This window comes from Canis lupus, chromosome 8 (assembly GCF_011100685.1).
Source record: "Canis lupus familiaris isolate Mischka breed German Shepherd chromosome 8, alternate assembly UU_Cfam_GSD_1.0, whole genome shotgun sequence".
NCBI lineage: Eukaryota > Metazoa > Chordata > Mammalia > Carnivora > Canidae > Canis > Canis lupus.
In genome coordinates this window covers 712,790-732,134 of record NC_049229.1, presented here as the reverse complement: position 1 = coordinate 732,134, position 19,345 = coordinate 712,790, and the positions used below count along the sequence as shown (strand labels likewise).

Sequence of the window (19,345 nt, the reverse complement as noted above, 5' to 3'; positions counted from 1 at the left end):
TTTTCCTTCTATTCATTTTGCTCAGTGCAGAGTGGCCAAAAACAAGTTGTACTGGAAAAAGGAGAAAAAGAGATAAGAGAAATAAGAAAAGAAAGAAGAAGAAAAAGAGAAAAATAAGTGAGGCGAAGCAAACAGAAAACAAAAAATAAGGGGTAGTATCTTCTGATTCTATATACTGTAATTCCCTCGACTTCCCCCGGAATTTTCCAGTGCTGCTTGGTCAGTAACTTGCTTTTTCTCTGTCCTTCTAGCTGGTCTTCTGGGGGAGGGGCCTGCTGTGCTGATTCTCACGTGTGCACCTGGGGGAGGTGCTCAGCCCCATGCCTGGTGCATGGCTCACTGGGAGTTGTTTATCCTGTTCATCCTGTGAGCCCACTGTATTGTTTATCCTGTGAGGCCCCAAGAGGGACAGCAACAGTGTGTGTGATCAGCTCACCAGCCCTGGATTCAGCTCCTGCAGTAAGTACCCCAGCTCCCAGTCCACAGGCACCTGGGTGCTCCGGGGCGGGTGCCGCCCATCTGCACACCTTGGGGCCGCCCAGTAGCAGGAGCGTCCTTGCTGTCCTGTGCCCTCCCTTCCTCTGCCTATCCCAGGGGGAGTGCCATAACTTGGGCTGTGTCTCCCAGCGCTCTGGGCTCCCGGGCCTGCACTGCTGTAATCGCGGTCCCAGGGGATGCAGCCCCCTCCCCGCGCCGCCGAGCCACTGCCTGAGCCCTCAGAGCTGCTCCCGGGCCCCACCCTGCCCGCAGTGCAGCGCTTTAGGGAGCTCCGCCCCAGTGTGTGGTGCGCTCTCCCTCGGGGTGCTGGTCCTCGGTTAGTGCCCCTGGGAGCCCGTGGGCATCCCCGCCCTCCTGGGTCCTGCTCCACCTCCCCGCGAGCCCCTTTCCGCCCGGGAAGGTCGGTGCAGCTCCTGCGTCTCCGGGACGGGGCTCTCCTGTCCTGGGGACACTCGCCCCGGCCTCAGCCCGGCTCCTCGCGGGCCCCTCCCCCTTGGAGGCCTTTGTTCCTTTATTTCTTTTTCCCCCGTCTTCCTACCTTGATAGATGCGCGAACTCTTCTCACTGTAGCATTCCAGCTGGTCTCTCTTTAAATCTCAGGCCGAATTCATAGATTTTCAGGATGAGTTGAAGGTTATCTAGGTAATTTGGTGGGGACGGGTGACTTGGGGACCCTACTCTTCCGCCATCCTGCCCCCTTCCAATATTTTGGATTTTTGTGTTTTTATTTTCATTTATATCTCTTATTTTATTATTGTTTTCTTTTTTTATTGGTTGACCCCTTCGGTATTTAGCAGTTTGTTGTTTAACGTCCATGTATTGTGGTCTCTCTAAAGTTTTTCTTGTAGTTAACTTGTATTTTCATAGTATTGTGGTCATAAAAGGTATATGGTAGTATGTCAGTATCTTTTTTTATTATTGTTGACACTTCATTTATCATATAATATGTGATCTGTCTTGGAGAATATTCCATATGCATTTGAAAATAATGTGTATTCTGATGTTTTAGGATTGAATGTTGTGAATATATCTGTAATTCCATCTGGTCCAATGTATTTGGGTGCTCCCACGTTGGGGGCATAAATATTTATAATCATTAGATCTCCTTGTTGGATCATCCAACTTATGATATAGTGCCCTCCTTTCTCTCTTGTTACTATCGTTGTTTTAAAGTGTAATGTTCTGATTAAGCATTGCTACTCTGGCTTTCTTTTGAAACCATTGCAAGATAAATGTTTCTTCATCTCTGACTTTCAATGTGCTGGTATCTTTAGGTCTAAACGGAGACTCTTGTAGGCAACATATAGATGGGTCATGTTTTTTTGTTGTTGTTTTTGTTGTTGTTGTTGTTGTTGTTGTTTTTATCCATTCTGACACCCTCTGTCTTTTGATTAGAGCATTTAGTCTATTTACATTCAGAGTAATTAGTGAAAGATGCGCATATTGCCATTTTAGTACTTGTTTTGATTTTGTTTCTGGAGATTTTCTCTGTTTCTCTATTGCCTTTGTTTCTTTTGGTCTCCTTTGCACTCAAAGTATCCTCTTTAGTATTTCTTTCAGAGCTCGTTTAGTGGTCATGAATTCCTTAATTTTTGGTTTGTCTGGGAAATTCTTTATTTCTCCTTATATTCTGAATGGTAGCCTTCCTGGATAGAGTATTGATGGTTGCAGAATTTTCCCAAGCAGTACTTGGTATAAATCATGCCACACCCCTCCGGCTTCCCAAGTTTCTGTTGAGAAATGTTGAGCCTGTCTTATGGGTCTCCCCTTGTAAGTTAAGGACTTCTTGTGTCTCTATGCTTTAAAGCATTTTTTAACATTGTATTTTGCAAATTTAATTATAATATTCTTGATTTTGGCCTGCTATTGTTGTTTTTGATGAAAGTTGTCTATGCCTCCTGCATCTTGATGTCTGTTTCCTTCCCCTGAATAAGGAAGGTTTTTACTTTTATTTCTTGAAATATTTTTTTCTGTTTCCTTTACTGTCTCTTCTTCTTCTGGAACTTTGATAAAATTATTGTTATATTTGATGGAGTCGGTGAGTTCCCTTAGTCTATTCTCATATTGCATAATTATTTCTCTGCTTTGTACAGCTTAATTATTTTCCATTATTTTGACTTTTAATACTCTGTTTCTCTGCTTCTTCCAGGCTGATCTTCATTGCATCAAGCCTGTTTCTAATGTTGTTTATTGCATTCTTCATCTCTGATTGATTCTTTATTTTATTTTATTATTTTTTATAAATTTATTTTTTATTGGTGTTTAATTTGCCAACATATAAAATAACACCCAGTGCTCATCCCATCAAGTGCCACCTCAGTGCCCGTCACCCAGTCACCCCCACACCCCTCCCACCTCCCTTTCCACCACCCCTAGTTCATTTCCCACATCTTTCATGTTCTGTCTCCCTTTCTGATATTTAGACTCATTTTTTCTCCTTTCCCCTTTATTCCCTTTCACTATATTTTATATGCCCCAAATGAATGAGACCATATAATGTTTGTCCGTCCTTCTCTGATTGACTTATTTCACTCAGCATAATACCCTCCAGTTCCATCCTTGTCGAAGCAAATGGTGGGTATTTGTCATTTCTAATGGCTGAGTAAGATTCTATTGTATACATAGACCACAGCTTCTTTATCCATTCATCTTTCAATGGACACTGAGGCTCTTTCCACAGTTTGGCTATTGTGGACATTGCTGCTATGAACATCGGGGTGCAGGTGTTCCAGCAGCGTTTCATTGCATCTGTATCTTTGGGGTAAATCCCCAGCAGTGCAATTGATGGGTGGTAAGGCAAATCTATTTTTAACTCTTTGAGGAACCTCCACACAGTTTTCCAGAGTGGCTGCACCAGTTCACATTCCCACCAACAGTGCAAGAGGCTTCCCCTTTCTCCACATCCTCTCCAACATTTGTGGTTTCCTGCCTTCTTGATTTTCCCCATTCTCACTGGTGTGAGGTGGTATCTCATTGTGGTTTTGATTTGTATTTCCCTGATGGCCAGTGATGCGGAGCATTTCATCATGCTTGTTGGCCATGTCTGTGTCTTCTTTGGTGAAATTTCTGTTCATGTCTTTTGCCCATTTCATGATTGGATTGTTTGTTTCTTTGGTGTTGAGTTTAATAAGTTCTTTATAGATCTTGGAAACTAGCCGTTTATCTGATACGTCATTTGCAAATATCTTCTCCCATTCTGTAGGTTGTCTTTGAGTTTTGTTGATGGTATCTTTTGCTTTGCAAAAGCTTCTTATCTTGATGAAGTCCCAATAGTTCATTTTAAAAACTTTTGTCTCGGTTTTAAGGGTCCACTGGTTTCTTCTATCATATTCTCAAGTCCAATGAGTATCCTTATGATTAAATTCTCTCTCATGCATGTTACTTACATCTGTGTAGCTTAGATCTCTAGCTGTGGCCTTACCTTGTTCTATAATTTGGGATAAATTCCTACATCCTAGAATTTTTTCTATAAAGCTGCCTTCTTCTGTATTAGAAAAGCTATGTTTCCTTCTCTGAATGTAATGACCTCATGAGAAAAACTTCATGTAGTGTCCACAGTCTGATGCTTCAGGGATTGTCTCCAGGATGTGCTATGTGCTCTGCCTGTTGTGTTCTGGCTGCTTTATTCCTCAAGCCAGTGATCTGCAGAGGCTCTTCTTGCCTGCTGTGGCATAGTTTTGTACATGGCCTGAATGTGATGTTTTAACCAGGTGTGCCCTGGAATGTTTGTGAAATGAAACCTGACAACAACTCCTCCAGAAGTAAGGCCCTGCAGAACTCTCTTATCTGGAGACATGGTATAGGCTGAGATTTATACTGGTTTTCAGGGGTGGGTTCCCATGTCTTTGAAACTATGACAATCTTGACTGAGAGGAGCTCTGCAAGAGCATAGAGTTATGATGCTTGGTACAAACAAGTTAGGCAGGCAATGTTGGTGATGTGTTACTTCCCATCATTGGCTTTGCGTTCATCTTAGTGCTGGGAGAAAGTAATGGCACCAAGCAGCTCCTATGTTCATGGAGAGGTATTCTGTGAATGCTGCCTCTTAGGGTACACTCTGAAAAGAGCAATCACCCACCGACACCATGGCCCTGTCTTTCTTCACTTTGCTGTTCCCAGACTCTCTGCCCTTGGTTGTTTTCCTGTCCTATCTCCTGTTTTGCCTTCCAGGCTCTCTCCCATCCAAGCCCACTGACCTTAAAACTCTGCTTTAAAACCCTACTGCTTTCAAGAACTCATGAAAATCTACCCCTCTTTTCCAAGCCAATAGTTTCAGGGAAACTTTCTCCTTGTGTGTTCCCCTGTGTGATCCTCTCTCCTTTCACCATTCTCTGTGACCATAGCTCCCTCCCCTCTGCATTATCCAAGATCCATTTCTTCTCTAAGTCATATCTATGTACTTACTACCTTCTTTGATGTGGTCTCTTCTTTCCCTTCAGCTGACATTGTAAAATGTCCCTTCTGGTTTGATAAGCAAGTCATAGTGGAAAAAGTCTTGTAAGAAAGATTGAGACACATGAAGAGAATATTCCAGAGTAAATGTAGTGCTAAATGTGTGGCATATATGGAAATGAAAATATGTTGATATATTAATGGAGAATTTTCTTGTAAAAATAAGAACTGGTGATGGACTAGTTAAAAATAATGATGGAGTAGGGGACAAAAAGATAATTTCTAAAGTGTGAGGCTTTCTGACTTAAATAATAAGGGACTGGGGCACCTAGGTGGCACAGTGGTTGAACATCTGCTTTTTGCTCAGGGCTTGATCCCAGGGTCCTGGGATCAAGCCCCATATTGGGCTCCCTGTAGGGAGCCAGCTACTCCCTCTTCCTGTGTCTCTGCCTCTCTCTGTGTGTCTCCAATGAATAAATAAGTCAAACCTTTAAAAAATAATAATAATAAGGGACCACTACATGAGATGTGTGTGTGTGTGTGTGTGTGTGTGTTTCCTTACGGGTAATGAAATAAAGTTTAGTTTAGTTTTGTTTTCATTTAAACTTCAAGTTTTACAAGAAAAAAATCAGTGAGGCAGAAAGATTCTTTACATGGAAATTAAAACAACAATATTTCAAAAGGACACATAGATATTTAATATTCAAAATTTTAAAGAATCATTTATTGTAGCAAATCTATAACACAAGAAAATCTACAGCCACACAGAAAAGATTTTCACTTTCTTAAATGAAGAGAGTGCTCAAATGCTTATAAAAGTTACCTTTGCATACATTATAATCTCATCTGGTAAAACACAGATTTCTGTAAATGTATTGTCAAGATTTAGCAAAGAAATTGTGGGTAAATATCCTCTGTACAAAATATTTCTTGTTTCATTTATATTCTGTGCAATTTCTTGAAATTCTCTTCTTCAAATCAAAATAAAATATTTGTCACTTCCATTTTTATACTTTCTTGTTAGGGATAATGGTAGACTGACTCACATTTGCGTTTTGTTTTATTCTCTCAGGATTTATTCTCCAACAACATTGATTCTGAGACTCCATGAAAATCTGCTTTAATCAGAGTTACCTTCTGGAAATGTGGTGTTTATTATTGTAACCAAATTTTCTCTTTTCCAGTGAAATCACAGTTATTGTAGTTTCTGAAAATAACTTTTAAGAATTTATAAAAATAATACATTATGATAAACGTAAATGAATAGAAAAACAGACACATAGATCAATAAACAGAATACAGATTCCATAAGTGAACCCATAACTTTATGGTCAACTAATATTCAACAAAGCAGGAAAGACTATCCACTGGAAAAAAAAAACACAGTTTCTTCAATAGACGGTGCTGGGAAAATTGGACATCCACATGCAGAAGAATGAAATTAGACCATTCTCTTACACCATACACAAAGATAAACTCAAAATGGATGAAAGATCTAAATGTGAGACAAGATTCCATCAAAATCCTAGAGGAGAACACAGGCAACACCCTTCTTGAACTTGGCCACAGCAACCTCTTGCAAGATACATCCACGAAGGCAAAAGAAACAAAAGCAAAAATGAACTATTGGGACTTCAACAAGATACGAAGCTTTTGCACAGCAAAAGAAACAGTCAACAAAACTAAAAGACATCCTACAGATGGGAGAAGATATTTGCAAATGACCTATCAGATAAAGGACTAGTATCCAAGATCTATAAAGAACTTCTTAAACTCAACACCAAAGAAACAAACAATCCAATCATGAAATGGGCAAAAGACATGAACAAAAATTTCACCAAAGAAGACACAGACATGGACAACAATCACATGAGAAAATGCTCCGCATCACTGGCCATCAGGGAAATACAAATCAAAACCACAATGAGATACCACCTCACACCAGTGAGAATGGGGAAAATAAACAAGGCTGGAAACAACAAATGTTGGAGAGGATGTGGAGAAAGAGGAACCCTCTTGCACTGTTGGTGGGAATGTGAACTGGTGCAGCCACTCTGGAAAACTGTGTGGAGGTTCCTCAAAGAGTTAAAAATAGAACTGCTCTATGACCCAGCAATTGCGCTGCTGGGGATTTACCCCAAAGATACAGATGCAGTGAAACGCCAGGACACCTGCACCCCAATGTTTATAGCAGCAATGTCCACAATAGCCAAACTGTGGAGGAGCCTCAGTGTCCAACGAAAGATGAATGGATAAAGAAGCTATGTTCTATGTATACAATGGAATATTACTCAGCCATTAGAAATTACAAATACCCACTATTTGCTTCGACGTGGAGGGACCTGGAGGGTATTATGCTGAGCGAAATAAGTCAACCAGAGAAGGACAAACATTATATGGTCTCATTCATTTAGGGAATATAATAATTAGTGAAAGGGAATAAAGGGAAGGGAGAGAAAATGAGTGAAAATGTCAGTGAGAATGACAGAACATGAGAGACACCTAACTCTAGGAAATTAACAAAGGGTAGTGGAAGGGGAGGTGGGCTGGGGGTTCAGGTGACTGGGTGATGGGCACTGAGGTGGGCACTTGGTGGGATGAGCACTGAGTGTTATGCTAAATGTTGGCAAATTGAACTCCAATAAATATTTTTTTAAAAAAGTAAATGAATGGAGTAGACAAACTTCTTTTTTAAATTGAAGTTGGATTAAGTTACACACTTTTTCTTTTAGGAAATACACAAAATCACCTCAGCTTCTAGTTGCCTTTTCAATGAATTAAATTAATGAAACTAAAAGTTAAATAAAATAATCAATAAAAAGAATGGAAGAAAAGAAAGAAATCCAGTTATAGCTTTGGGATCAATGAAGTGATAAATACAGTACTTAGATATAAATTATTCCATTGAATTGATATTGGAATTATTACTACCATTAATGGGATATGGAAATATTTCTTCAGTTGTGACTGGCTCAGAATATGCTAAACAGAAAGATTGAGTTATGTTTATCATTGTGGCATTGCACTAAGACACTCTTAATTGTACCAATTATACTATGTCTATTTTGGTATAATTCAACCCAAAATGTCCATATTAAGTAATATCAATTTTATAATATAATTTTCAATACTTACCTTTTGAAATTTGGTTTAGGAATCCATTATAAATTGATTATTTTAGAGTGTCTCTCAAATCCTTTGCATGTTTGTGGTCAAAAGCAATATCTTTCTTGCTAGAACTTTTCTGAAAGCTGTCTTCACATCTTTGTTTCTCAGTGTATATATGAGAGGGTTTACCAAAGGGGTAACCACACAGTAAAACACTGAGATCACTTTACCAATGGTGAAGTTGTGCTTCGCTGGAGGGTGAACATAGGCAAAGATAATGGTGCCATAATAGATAGAGACCACAGTGAGATGGGAGGCACAGGTGGAGAAAGTTTTTTTTTGTGCCTTTTGGGAAGACAGCTTGATTATTGTGACCACTATGTAGCCATAAGAGGACATAGTGAGAAGGAAAGAACTTAGAATCACGACAGAGGTACATGTGTAACCCAAAGTCTCCACCAAAAGTGTATCTGAGCAAGAGAGTTTGAAAATGGGGTCTGAGTCACAAAAGAAATGGTTAATCTTCTGAGGGCCACAGAAATTTAGATGAGAAATGAGTATGGTAGGTGGGAGAGGGGCAATGAAGCCCCCAATCCAAGATCCAGCTGAAAACCGCAGGCACATACGAATACTCATGAGGAGTGAATAATGGAGAGGACTGCAGATGGCCAGGTACCGATCATAGGCCATCACTGCCAGCAGTATGCACTCTGTAGCTCCCATAGAGAAAAAGAAGTAGTACTGGGTGATACAACCAGAAACAGAGATGGTAACAACCTGTGAGAGGCAGATGTCCAGCAATTTAGGTACCGTGGCTGTGGTGTACCAGATCTCCAGGAATGACAAATTTCCTAAGAAAATGTACATAGGTGTTTGGAGTGTGATATCCATGAGAACAATGAAAATAATGAGGGTATTTCCCATGAGGGAGAGCAGATATACAATAAGAAATATCACAAACAAGGTGATCCGCAGATGTAGAACACCAGGAAACCCAAGAAAAATGAACTCTGTCACTCTTGTTTGGTTTGTTATATCCATAGCTCATCGTCTCTGATCTAGAATAAACCAGCAAAGCCCAGAGTGTGGTGGATAAGCAAAAATGGAATATTTATTTCATGATAATAGACTTCTAATAATAATTTAAAAAGTTAGTGGCTGGCAGTAACCTTAGTTGGTGTCTTTATAAAAATTTTCCATGAGTTAGCTCATTTGGTTTGCAGAATAATTCTCCAAAATAAATAGTATAATAATCCACTTCTCTAATAAAGAAACTGAGTTGAGAAATCATTTTGTCACTGTTACATCACTTTAAGTGGTGAGACAGATTCTATCCAGGGAGGTTGTTTTAAAAGTCCACAGTCCAAACTAATATATAAAATGTGGCTATTGGAAGAACATAGCATTGTTCCATAACTGAGTATTTCACATACTATTCATTAGATGATGGAGAAAGATAAATAACATGTTTATCAGGGGCTAGTGGATAGGATGGAGCTCTTATAATGAAGCTCCTAGGCATACTTGTTGTCTTATGAAGATAAATGGTTGCCTGCAGTATTAACTTTATTACCCATAATATACACCACCAATTAGGGTTAGGTTGGAGATGGGTACATGAGTAAATTCTATCTCCAGAAAATAGTAGGATTCAACATCTATATGGAGATAATTTTTTCATAAATATTCCCTTAATTTTCTTATTTTTTTATTTTTAGTCATTACACAAACCAATTTTCCTACATTAGGGACAGTAAAGAAAATAATTTTAAGTCAAAAATCCATTATTCTCAACGAACATAGAGTTTGTTTCCATAGTATCATTACTGTGAAAGAACATTTAATATAACCACTTACCAATTTTAAACGTACAATATGGTATTTATAGTTATAGTTATGTTAAATGTTTCTGCCAAAATAAACACAAAAAATAGCCTAGAATTTATAATATAAGAAAATGATTAGAGAAAAAATTGGGAGTAATTTTTTAAAATATTTTTCTTGAGTTTGATTTTTTATTTTCATTAGAAAAATATTAACATTTATGTAACACATGTAAGACCAAGAGACCGAAGTATCTCTTTTTGCTATTATCAGATAAATATTGTATGGAAAATTTTCTCCTAGTATTAATATAACAAGAAAAATAAGAGTTTGGAAAGTATATCACTAGAGCCATGAAAAAAGAATTATCACAAAGAAAAAAATTTCTCTTTCTAAAAGACATCATACTTATTTAATTCTGTCTTTAGTAAAAATAGGGTTATATATGGGGTGCCTGTGTGGCCCAGCTAATTGGGCATCTGCCTTTGGTTCTGATCATGGTTTCAGGGTCCTGAAACCAACCCTGTGTTGGGCTCTCCTGAGCAGGGACTCTGCTTCTCTCTCTCCCTCTGCCCCTCCCCTCTGTTCCTGCAATATTTACTCTCAAACAAGCAAACAAATAAATCATTTTAGAAAAAGGCTTAGACAAGTTATATATAACCATAGGAGGGAATTGGGTGATTAAAAAATCAATTTTAAATCATTTAACAGATTTATAAAAATAAAATAATATTGAAATATGAATATGAACATATATATTTTTAAATTTATAATTTTATATATTTATTTTATACTTTGCATACCTATAAATTTATGCATAATATATTTACATTATTTATAAAACTATATATTTTTAAATTCATTAAATTTAAAAATTAATTCATATATTATTAAAATTTATTTATAGTTGTTTTAATTTATAGGCCATGGTTGACTATACTACATGCCAAATAAAATTCTGAGAAGGAATATTTCCCCAGATTGCAGAAATATCCCAAATTATAAAAGTATTTTATTAAATACCTCCACTATTCTCTAGGCAAGTGAAAAACAGTGCAGATTATATCCCCCAGATGTACTCACAGAATTTATTCTGTTTGATTATTTTTCAGGAGTGGAATTTTATTGGTTACATGCTCTTTAAATATTTCTTTTCACCAAGGTATATGTTACAGCACTCTGTATTCAATTTGTTACAAGGGAAGTAAGCTAAGTAATCTCCACCCTGCTATTTTATTGGCTGTTTTACACCATCTATGCTACAAATAAACACCAAATTCCTTGTGTGTGTGTGCGTGTGTGTGTGTGTTTTCCCTCTATTTTCTTATACCTAATTGCCAGGATGCAGGAAACAGCACATTCTGAAATTGCCTGTGTGAGAAGTATTAGAATTTTATGAGTATTGAGCCTTGGAAATTTGCCTTTACCTTAGGGCATTCATGTAGATTCCCTGAGGACTCTCCTTTGGAGAGGGTCAAAGTACTCTCTCCCCTTGGGGCCAAAGGAAGAACAAAGCAACTATGAGAAATATTAGAAACAGAAGGAATAAAAAAAGAAAAAAAAGAAACTGAAGGAATAGTCTCCTAAGTGGCTTCATTAGCTGCTATTGCTCATGGTATTCACCCTTCATTTATGAGTATGGACTTGAACCTCTTAATATTTCAGCCACCAGAGGCATGACCAGAAAATACTATTTCCTAGCTGCAAAATACATACAAGATCAGCATTGAAAATCTTCTTTCAAAATAACAGAATACAAAACTAATAAGACAAACAAAACCCTGGATTGGTATCATTTATAAAATAAAATAATTAAGAAAGCACTGACCAAGTGTGTAAGAACACATTGCTACCCACTATGCAGATTCCAAGGTTTAAGCATTTCACAAAGGTTTTAGGTACAGGAGCATAGTGAATATGTGCAGAAAGTATGAAAATATGACAAACTTTCGTATTGGAAGATAAGAAAATGATAATATAGAAAATCAAATAAAATAAATATGGATGATATCCATATATGTGTATTTATAATAAAGGAATTTACAATATGAGTTTGAGCTTGTTCAAATTATTCAAGGAAAAGTATGTTTTGTTCAGTAAATTGTTTTATGAACACTGGTTATGCCATACATAAAATAAAAATTCACATCTTGTGCATAAATGCCAAGTAAGCCAAACATTTATTTATTTATTAAAGAATGGAACTTTAAACAAATGCTTATCACTATGTAAGTGGAAATCACCAAGGGATACTTGAAAATATGCAGAGGTGTTCATCTGCAGTGATATGGGATGCTGATGGCATGTATCTAGATGGACATGAGCATTGCTAATTATGTAAGGATGCCAAGTAATGCACCAGGGTGTTAGTCCTCTTCTCACTAAGAATAATTCCCCAAAAGGCAACAGGAGATATCTTTTAAAAATAAAATTGTGGAGTTACAGTTAACATATGATAAAATACACCTGTTATAAGTGTAAAGTTCAATATATTTTGGCAAATGTATACATATGTGTAGCTACAACCACAATAAAGAAATACAGTCTTCTTAATCACTCAAAATTTTCTCAAGCCTAATGCACTCAATTAATTTCTCCCTTTAGAGTCAAGCAATCACTGTTCACTACTATGGCTTAGCTTTCCTTTACTAGATGTTCACATATGCACAGTCATAAAGTATATACTTCTGGTGTTGGGCTTATTTCATCCACCATTATAAATTAGAGATTCAATTCATGATGCTGTGTGTTATTTTAAAGATTTATTTATTTAACTGAGAGAGAGGAAGTAAGTGGAAAGGAGGGGAAGAGGGAGAGAATCTTCTTGGCTGAACATGGAGCCCCAACAGGGCTGGATATCATGACTCACAGTATCATGGCCTGAGTCAAAATCAAGAATTGGACACTCATTCAACTGAGCCACCCAGGTGCCTCCTTACTGCTGTGTTCTTTGTAAGCCTATCACTTTTTAGTGCTGAGTTGTATTCCTTTGAATAAATATACTAAATTTAATCATCCATTTACTCATTGTAGATTTATTTGTTTATTTTCATTCCTATTTTGATAAGAATGAAACTGCTTTTAAAAAGAATAAAAACTGCTTTGCATTGTTATGTACAAATCCTTGGCATAGATGTGTTTCTTTGTTGTTTTGTTTCCAAATGTTAAACTATCTTCATATTACTTGCATATATTTTGGTTGGTCATGATTCAATTCACATATTATTTTGTATGTGTCTATTTATATAGTCTGAAAATTACCTAAAGGTCTGATGAAGGGTCCTTATCTGGCTTGCTTAACTTGGAACATAGACTGGAAGATTTGCAGACATTATTCCTAAATGTTACAGTAAAGAGCATTAAAACACAAAAGGAGGGCAGCCCAGGTGGATCAGCGGTTTAGCGCTGCCTTCAGCACAGCGCATGATCCTGGAGACCTGGGATCAAGTCCCACATCGGGCTCCCTGCATGGAGCCTGCTTCTCCCTCTGCCTGTGTCTTTGCCTCCCTCTGTCTCTGTGTCTCTCATGGATAAATAATTAAAATCTTTAAAAAAACATACTAAGGATAGGAAAATTCAACTAGTCAACATAGAATTGACTTCCAAAATTCAGAAGAAAAGAATTTTGAAGATTCATTTGACATTGTGGACATTTGAACATAACCATGTGTACAGGACACTATAGAAAGTTATATGTATGTTCAGGGCATGACATGTTCATAAAAGACTGGAGAAAATGTAAAGCTTCTTACCATAGTCTGATCCCTAGGATTAATGCAATACTGGCTAAAGGTGGAAGGATAAAAAAAATTAAAAAAATAAATAAAGGTGGAAGGAGGCTCACTATAGTCAATACACTAAGGCTAGGAATGTTCTGATAGGTGTGTGCATTTTATTTTACTAGTTCCTAGAATTCATATGAACCTCTCAAAATACATTTGTATTTACAAAATATCAAAAAATCATTAAACACCTAGGATAAAATAATCAAAGCATGTAAGTTGTGTACATGGAGTACAATATCATATTGCTGAAAAAAATTAAGAAATAAATTCTGAATAATTTAAAAGATATATTGTGTTTCATATACAAACAATTCAGTCAACATTTCAATACTACATAATCTGCAAAGTCAATGTCTTTTTTTCTGAAATGGAAAGCTGATTTTCAATTACCTAGAATTCTTTTTTTTTTCAAGATTTTATTTATTTATTCATGAGAGAGAGAGAGAGAGAGAGAGAGGCAGAGACACATGCAGGGAGGCTGACATGGGACTTGATCCTGAGACTCCAGGATCACACTCCAGGGCTGAAGGCGGTGCTAAACCAGTGGGCCCCTGGGGCTGCCCTATTACATAGAATTCTTAGATGCTTTAAAGAGCCAAACTTTCTTGAAAAAAGAAGAAAATGTTGAAGGACTCATATTCTTGATTTCAAAACAATATAAGACTGACATAAGAGTAGACATATACCATTGATATAGAATGACAGATCAGAAATAAACACATCTATGGAAAATAGATTTCTGAGAAGAATGCCATTTCCACTCAATGGGAAAAATGAAATTTCTTTAACAGATGATATTTGGATAAATGAACTTCCATATGCAGGAAAATGAAGTTGGACTCCTACCTCAGTATATATGATAATTAATCCAAACAGACCAAATACATAAATATAAGAGTTGCTATTATAAAACTCTTAGAAGAATAAATGGTAATAATACTTTGTGACTTGATATTTGACAGTGATTGCTAGATATAATACCAAATATACAAGCAGCAAAAGAAAGTAATGATAAATTGAACTACATCAAAATTAAAAGCTTTGTGTATGAGAAGTCATTGTCAGGAAAGTGCAAAGACAACATATAGAAGTGAAAAAATACTCATAAATTATGTCTGATAAGGTTTTAATATCCAAGTTATTCAAATAAGTCATGAAAAAATTTAAAAACACAATAAATGATCAAAAGACATAAATATTCATTTCTTTGATGATATACATATATGATCAATAAATACATTCAAATGTGTTCAAAATCATTAGTAATTAGGAAAATTCAAATAAAAATTGTAAGAGGGACACCTGGGTGGCTCAGTGGTTGAGCATCTGCCTTCAGCTCAGGTTGAGATCCTGTGTCCTGGAATCAAGTTCCATGTCAGGCTAGAGAGCCTGCTTCTTCCTCTGCCTGTGTCTCTGCTTCTCTCTGTGTCTCCCATGAATAAATAAATAAAAATTTTAAAGAACATCATAATCTAAAATGACTTTGCACCTACCGCATATTGTATATATACAGTGGAATATTATTCAGCCATAAAAAGGAAATCCTGTTATTTGCAACAATATGAATGGACCTGTACATATCTCCTGTATGTGGAGATATCATACAGAGAAAAACAAGTAGTATATAATGTCATATATGTGGAATCTCAACCAGCAAAACATAGAGTGAGAGTAAATTGCTGGTTAATAATGTATAGGGTTGGAGGAAATAACAGATATTATTTAAGGGTATAGGCAAGATACAGGTAATAAATAAGCCCTAGAGATCTAATACAGAGTATAGTAAATATAGGCAACAATATTATATACAAATCATCAAACTTACTGAGATGAGAACTTAATTAATCCAACCACTGAAAAGAAATGATAATAATATAATAGGGGTGCTAATTATCACTGCAATGACAATTAGATGACAATATATGAGTGCATCAAATTATGTATACCATACATTTACACAATATTATATTATAAACAAAAATTAAAATAAGTGTGATATCTCATTTGGCTTATAGCCATAGATGAGCCATCTCCATGCACTTTTCCCGTGTTCTACCACCCAAATGGCTTTAAAGTACAGGATCCTCTTTGAAATGCCCAGAAATAACCAAGAATCAGAGATTTTGAACTTAATTTGTCTGCCTAGAGCATTTGTCAGACTTTTGCCTACATACTACAGGAGGAATTAAATAAAAAATAGTGGTAAGAATATTTGGGCAGGACATTGGAACAATTCATTATTGTCAAAATACTAACTCTCTGTCAACATCATGGTTGGCTTCTAGAAACTGTATGAAATTTTAGTTAATGAATTGTTTGTATAATTTGGAAAATCCTTCATAAAGCTATTCACAAGAAACAGTCATGCTTGGGGATTGTTATTGTTATAAATTTTCCTTACCAGGCAATTGTTCATAATTGTTGATTTATTAGATTTCTTAGGAAGATATTTCCTGAGAACTTCCATTTATGGGACATATTTGATTTCCAAGATAAGGCCCACACTTACTATGTTAAGGCATTGAGCTAGGAAACCTTTAAAAGCTATTGGGTGAAGAGAGATGTGGTCTAACCAACTAGTTTTGTCCCTATTTATTATCCAGGAGAAAAGGGGTAAATATAATTATTTGAATTCAGTGTTTGAATAAACATGATCCAGCAGGGCAAGATGGTGGAAGAGTAGGGTCCCAAAGTCACCTGTCTTCACCAACTTACCTAGATAAATTTCAAATCATCCTGAAAACAAACAAATTCGGCCTGAGATTTAAAGAGAGAACAGCTGGAACACTACAGAGAGAAGAGTTCGTGCTTCTAAAAAGGTAAGAAGATGAAAAACAAACAAACAAACAAACAAACAAACAAATAAATAAATCCAGTGGGGGAGGGGCCCTGTGAGGAGCCAGGCTAAGGCTGGGCAGGGAAAGCCTCCAGGACAGAAAAGCCCAGTCCCAGAGAGCAAGGAACTTTAACAATCTTCACGGAAGGCCAGGTGCTCGCAGAGAATAGTGGCAGGATCCCAGGAGGGCAGTGGAGACTCCAAGTTCTGAGGATCACTAAGAGAAGAGGGGCGCCCTGGGGGAGAATGCGCCAAACACCTTGGGCCAAGTGCAGTAAAGGACTGGAGCACCCGCCTGGCAGGAACCTGGGTGCAGCTCAGGCAGCTATCCGGATGGAGGGAGCTGCACACCCTGGGAACGGGATTCCAGTAGAACAGGCCCCAGATCCCAGGGCGCTGGGGGACACAGCCCAGGATCCTGCATTACCCCCAGGACAGGCAGAGGTGGGAAGGGCACAGGACAGCAAGGAGGCTCATGCCACTGGCCTATCATGAGCTATTTAGGTCAGTTCCTTCCTCCCCTGGATCATCCAGCCTAGTGCAGACTGGGAGACTGTGGTGGTTACTGCGAGAGCTGACTACAGGGCTGGGGAGCTAACCACTGCAGTCTTGTTGTTCCACCTTGTGTCACCCGGTAACTGGGAGGGTCGCCAGGGAACAGGGACAGGAACTCAAATAAAAAGAGAACCTTGCACCTACAGGAGCTGGAGAAAAAAACAAAAACAAATAGATGCTACACCCAGCAGAAGTAGAAAGTTAATAAAGATTTGAGCAGAACTCAATGATATAGAGACCAGAATAACTGTGGAACAGATAAAAAAAAAAACCAGGAGTTGGTACTTTGAAAGAATTAATAACATAGATAAACCATTAGCCACCCTTATTAAAAAGAAGAGAGAGAACTCAAATTAATAAAATCATGAATGAGAAAGGAGAGATCACTACCAACACCAAGGAAATACAAACGATATTAAAAACATATTATGAACAGCTATACACCAATAAATTAGGCAATCTAGAAGGAATGGATGCATTTCTGGAAAGCCACAAACTACCAAAACTGGAACGGGAAGAAATAGAAAGCGTGAACAGGCCAATAACCAGGGAGGAAATTGAAGTAGTCATTAAAAACCTTCCAAGACAAAAAAGTCCAGGGCCAGATGGCTTCCCAGGGGAATTCTCTCAAACGTTTAAAGAAGAAAACACACCTATTCTAATAAAGCTGTTCAGAAAGATAGAAAGAGATGGAGTACTTCCAAACTCATTCTATGAGGCCAACATCACCTTAATTCCAAAACCAGACAAAGACCCCACCAAAAAGGAGAATTATAGACCAATATCCCTGAGGAACATGGATGCAAAAACTCTCAACAAGATACTAGCCAATAGGATATAACAATACGTTAAGAAGATTATTTACAAAGACCAAGTAGGATTTATCCCTGGGAGGCAAGGCTAATTCGACACTGGTAAAACAATAAATGTGATACATCAAATCAGCAATAGAAAAACCAAGAACCATACGATCCTCTCATTAGATGCAGAGAAAGCATTGGACAAAATACAGCATCCATTCCTGATCAAAACACTTCAGAGTGTAGGGATAGAGGGAACATTCCTCAGCATCTTAAAAGCCATCTACGAAAAGTCCACAGCAAATATCATTCTCCGTGGGGAAGCACTGGGAGCCTTTCCCCTAAGATCAGGAACAAGACAGGGATGTCCACTCTCACCACTGATATTCAACATAGTATTAGAAGTCCTAGCCTCAGCAATCGGACAACAAAAGGAAATAAAAGGCAATCAAACTGGCACCGAGTCAAAATCTCCTTCGTCACAGATGACATGATACTGTACGAAGAAAACACAAAAGATTCCGCCTGAACTCATACAGTAATTCGAAAGTGTGGCAGGATACAAAATCAATGCCTATATCAGTGGCAATTCTCTACACTAAAAATGAGACTGAAGAAAGAGAAATTGAGGGGTCAATCCCATTCACAATTGCATCCAAAATCATAAGATACCAAGGAATAAACCTAACCAAAGAAGTAAACAATCTATACCCTAAAAACTACAGAACACTTCTGAAAGAAATTGAGGAAGACACAAAGAGATGGGAAAATATTCCATGCTCATGGATTAGAAAAATTAATACTGTGAAAATGTCAATGCTAGCCAGGGCAATTTACACGTTTAATGCAATCCCAATCAAAATACCATGGACTTTCTTCAGAGAGTTGGAACAAATTATTTTAAGATTTCTGTGGAATCAGGAAAGATCCCGAATAGCCAGGGGAATTTTAAAAAAGAAAACCATACCTGGGGGCATCACAATGCCAGATTTCAGGTTGTACTACAAAGCCGTGGTCATCAAGACAGTGTGGTACTGGCACAAAAACAGACACATAGATCAATGGAACAGAAAAGAGAATCCAGAAGTCGACCCTGAACTTTATGGTCAACTAATATTTGAAAAAGCAGGAAAGACAGTCCACTGGAACAAAGTCTCTTTAATAAACGGTGCTGGGAAAATTGGACATCCACATGAGGAAGAATGAAACAAGAGCATTCTCTTTCACCATAAACAAAGATAAACTCAAAATGGATGAAAGATCTTTTTTTCATATATAAATTTATTTTTATTGGTGTTCAATTTGCCAACATATAGAATAACACCCACTGCTCATCCCGTCAAGTGACCACCTCAGTGCCCTTCACCCAGTCACCCCCACCCTCCACCCACTTTCCGTTACACCACCCCTAGTTCGTTTCCCAGAGTTAGGAGTCTTTCATGTTCTGTCTCCCTTTCTGATATTTCCCACTCATTCTTCCTCCTTTGCCCTTTAATGTCTTTCACTATTTTTTATATTCCCCAAATGCATGAGACCATATAATGTTT

General features: G+C 37.5%; 1 protein-coding gene across 1 annotated transcript; it reads right to left on the bottom strand.

The window, feature by feature from the left end:
- Positions 1–8,079: 8,079 nt before the first annotated feature.
- OR6AA7 (olfactory receptor family 6 subfamily AA member 7) lies at positions 8,080–9,039 on the bottom strand. Its single transcript, XM_038544070.1, has one exon. The coding sequence runs from the start codon at positions 9,037–9,039 to the stop codon at positions 8,080–8,082; it is 960 nt and encodes a 319-aa protein (XP_038399998.1).
- Between the last annotated feature and the right edge of the window lie 10,306 nt (positions 9,040–19,345).

What these genes read in the sequence shown, in the direction of transcription:
- OR6AA7 (XM_038544070.1), bottom strand. Translation starts at nt 9,039, where the DNA reads ATGGATATAACAAACCAAACAAGAGTGACAGAGTTCATTTTTCTTGGG.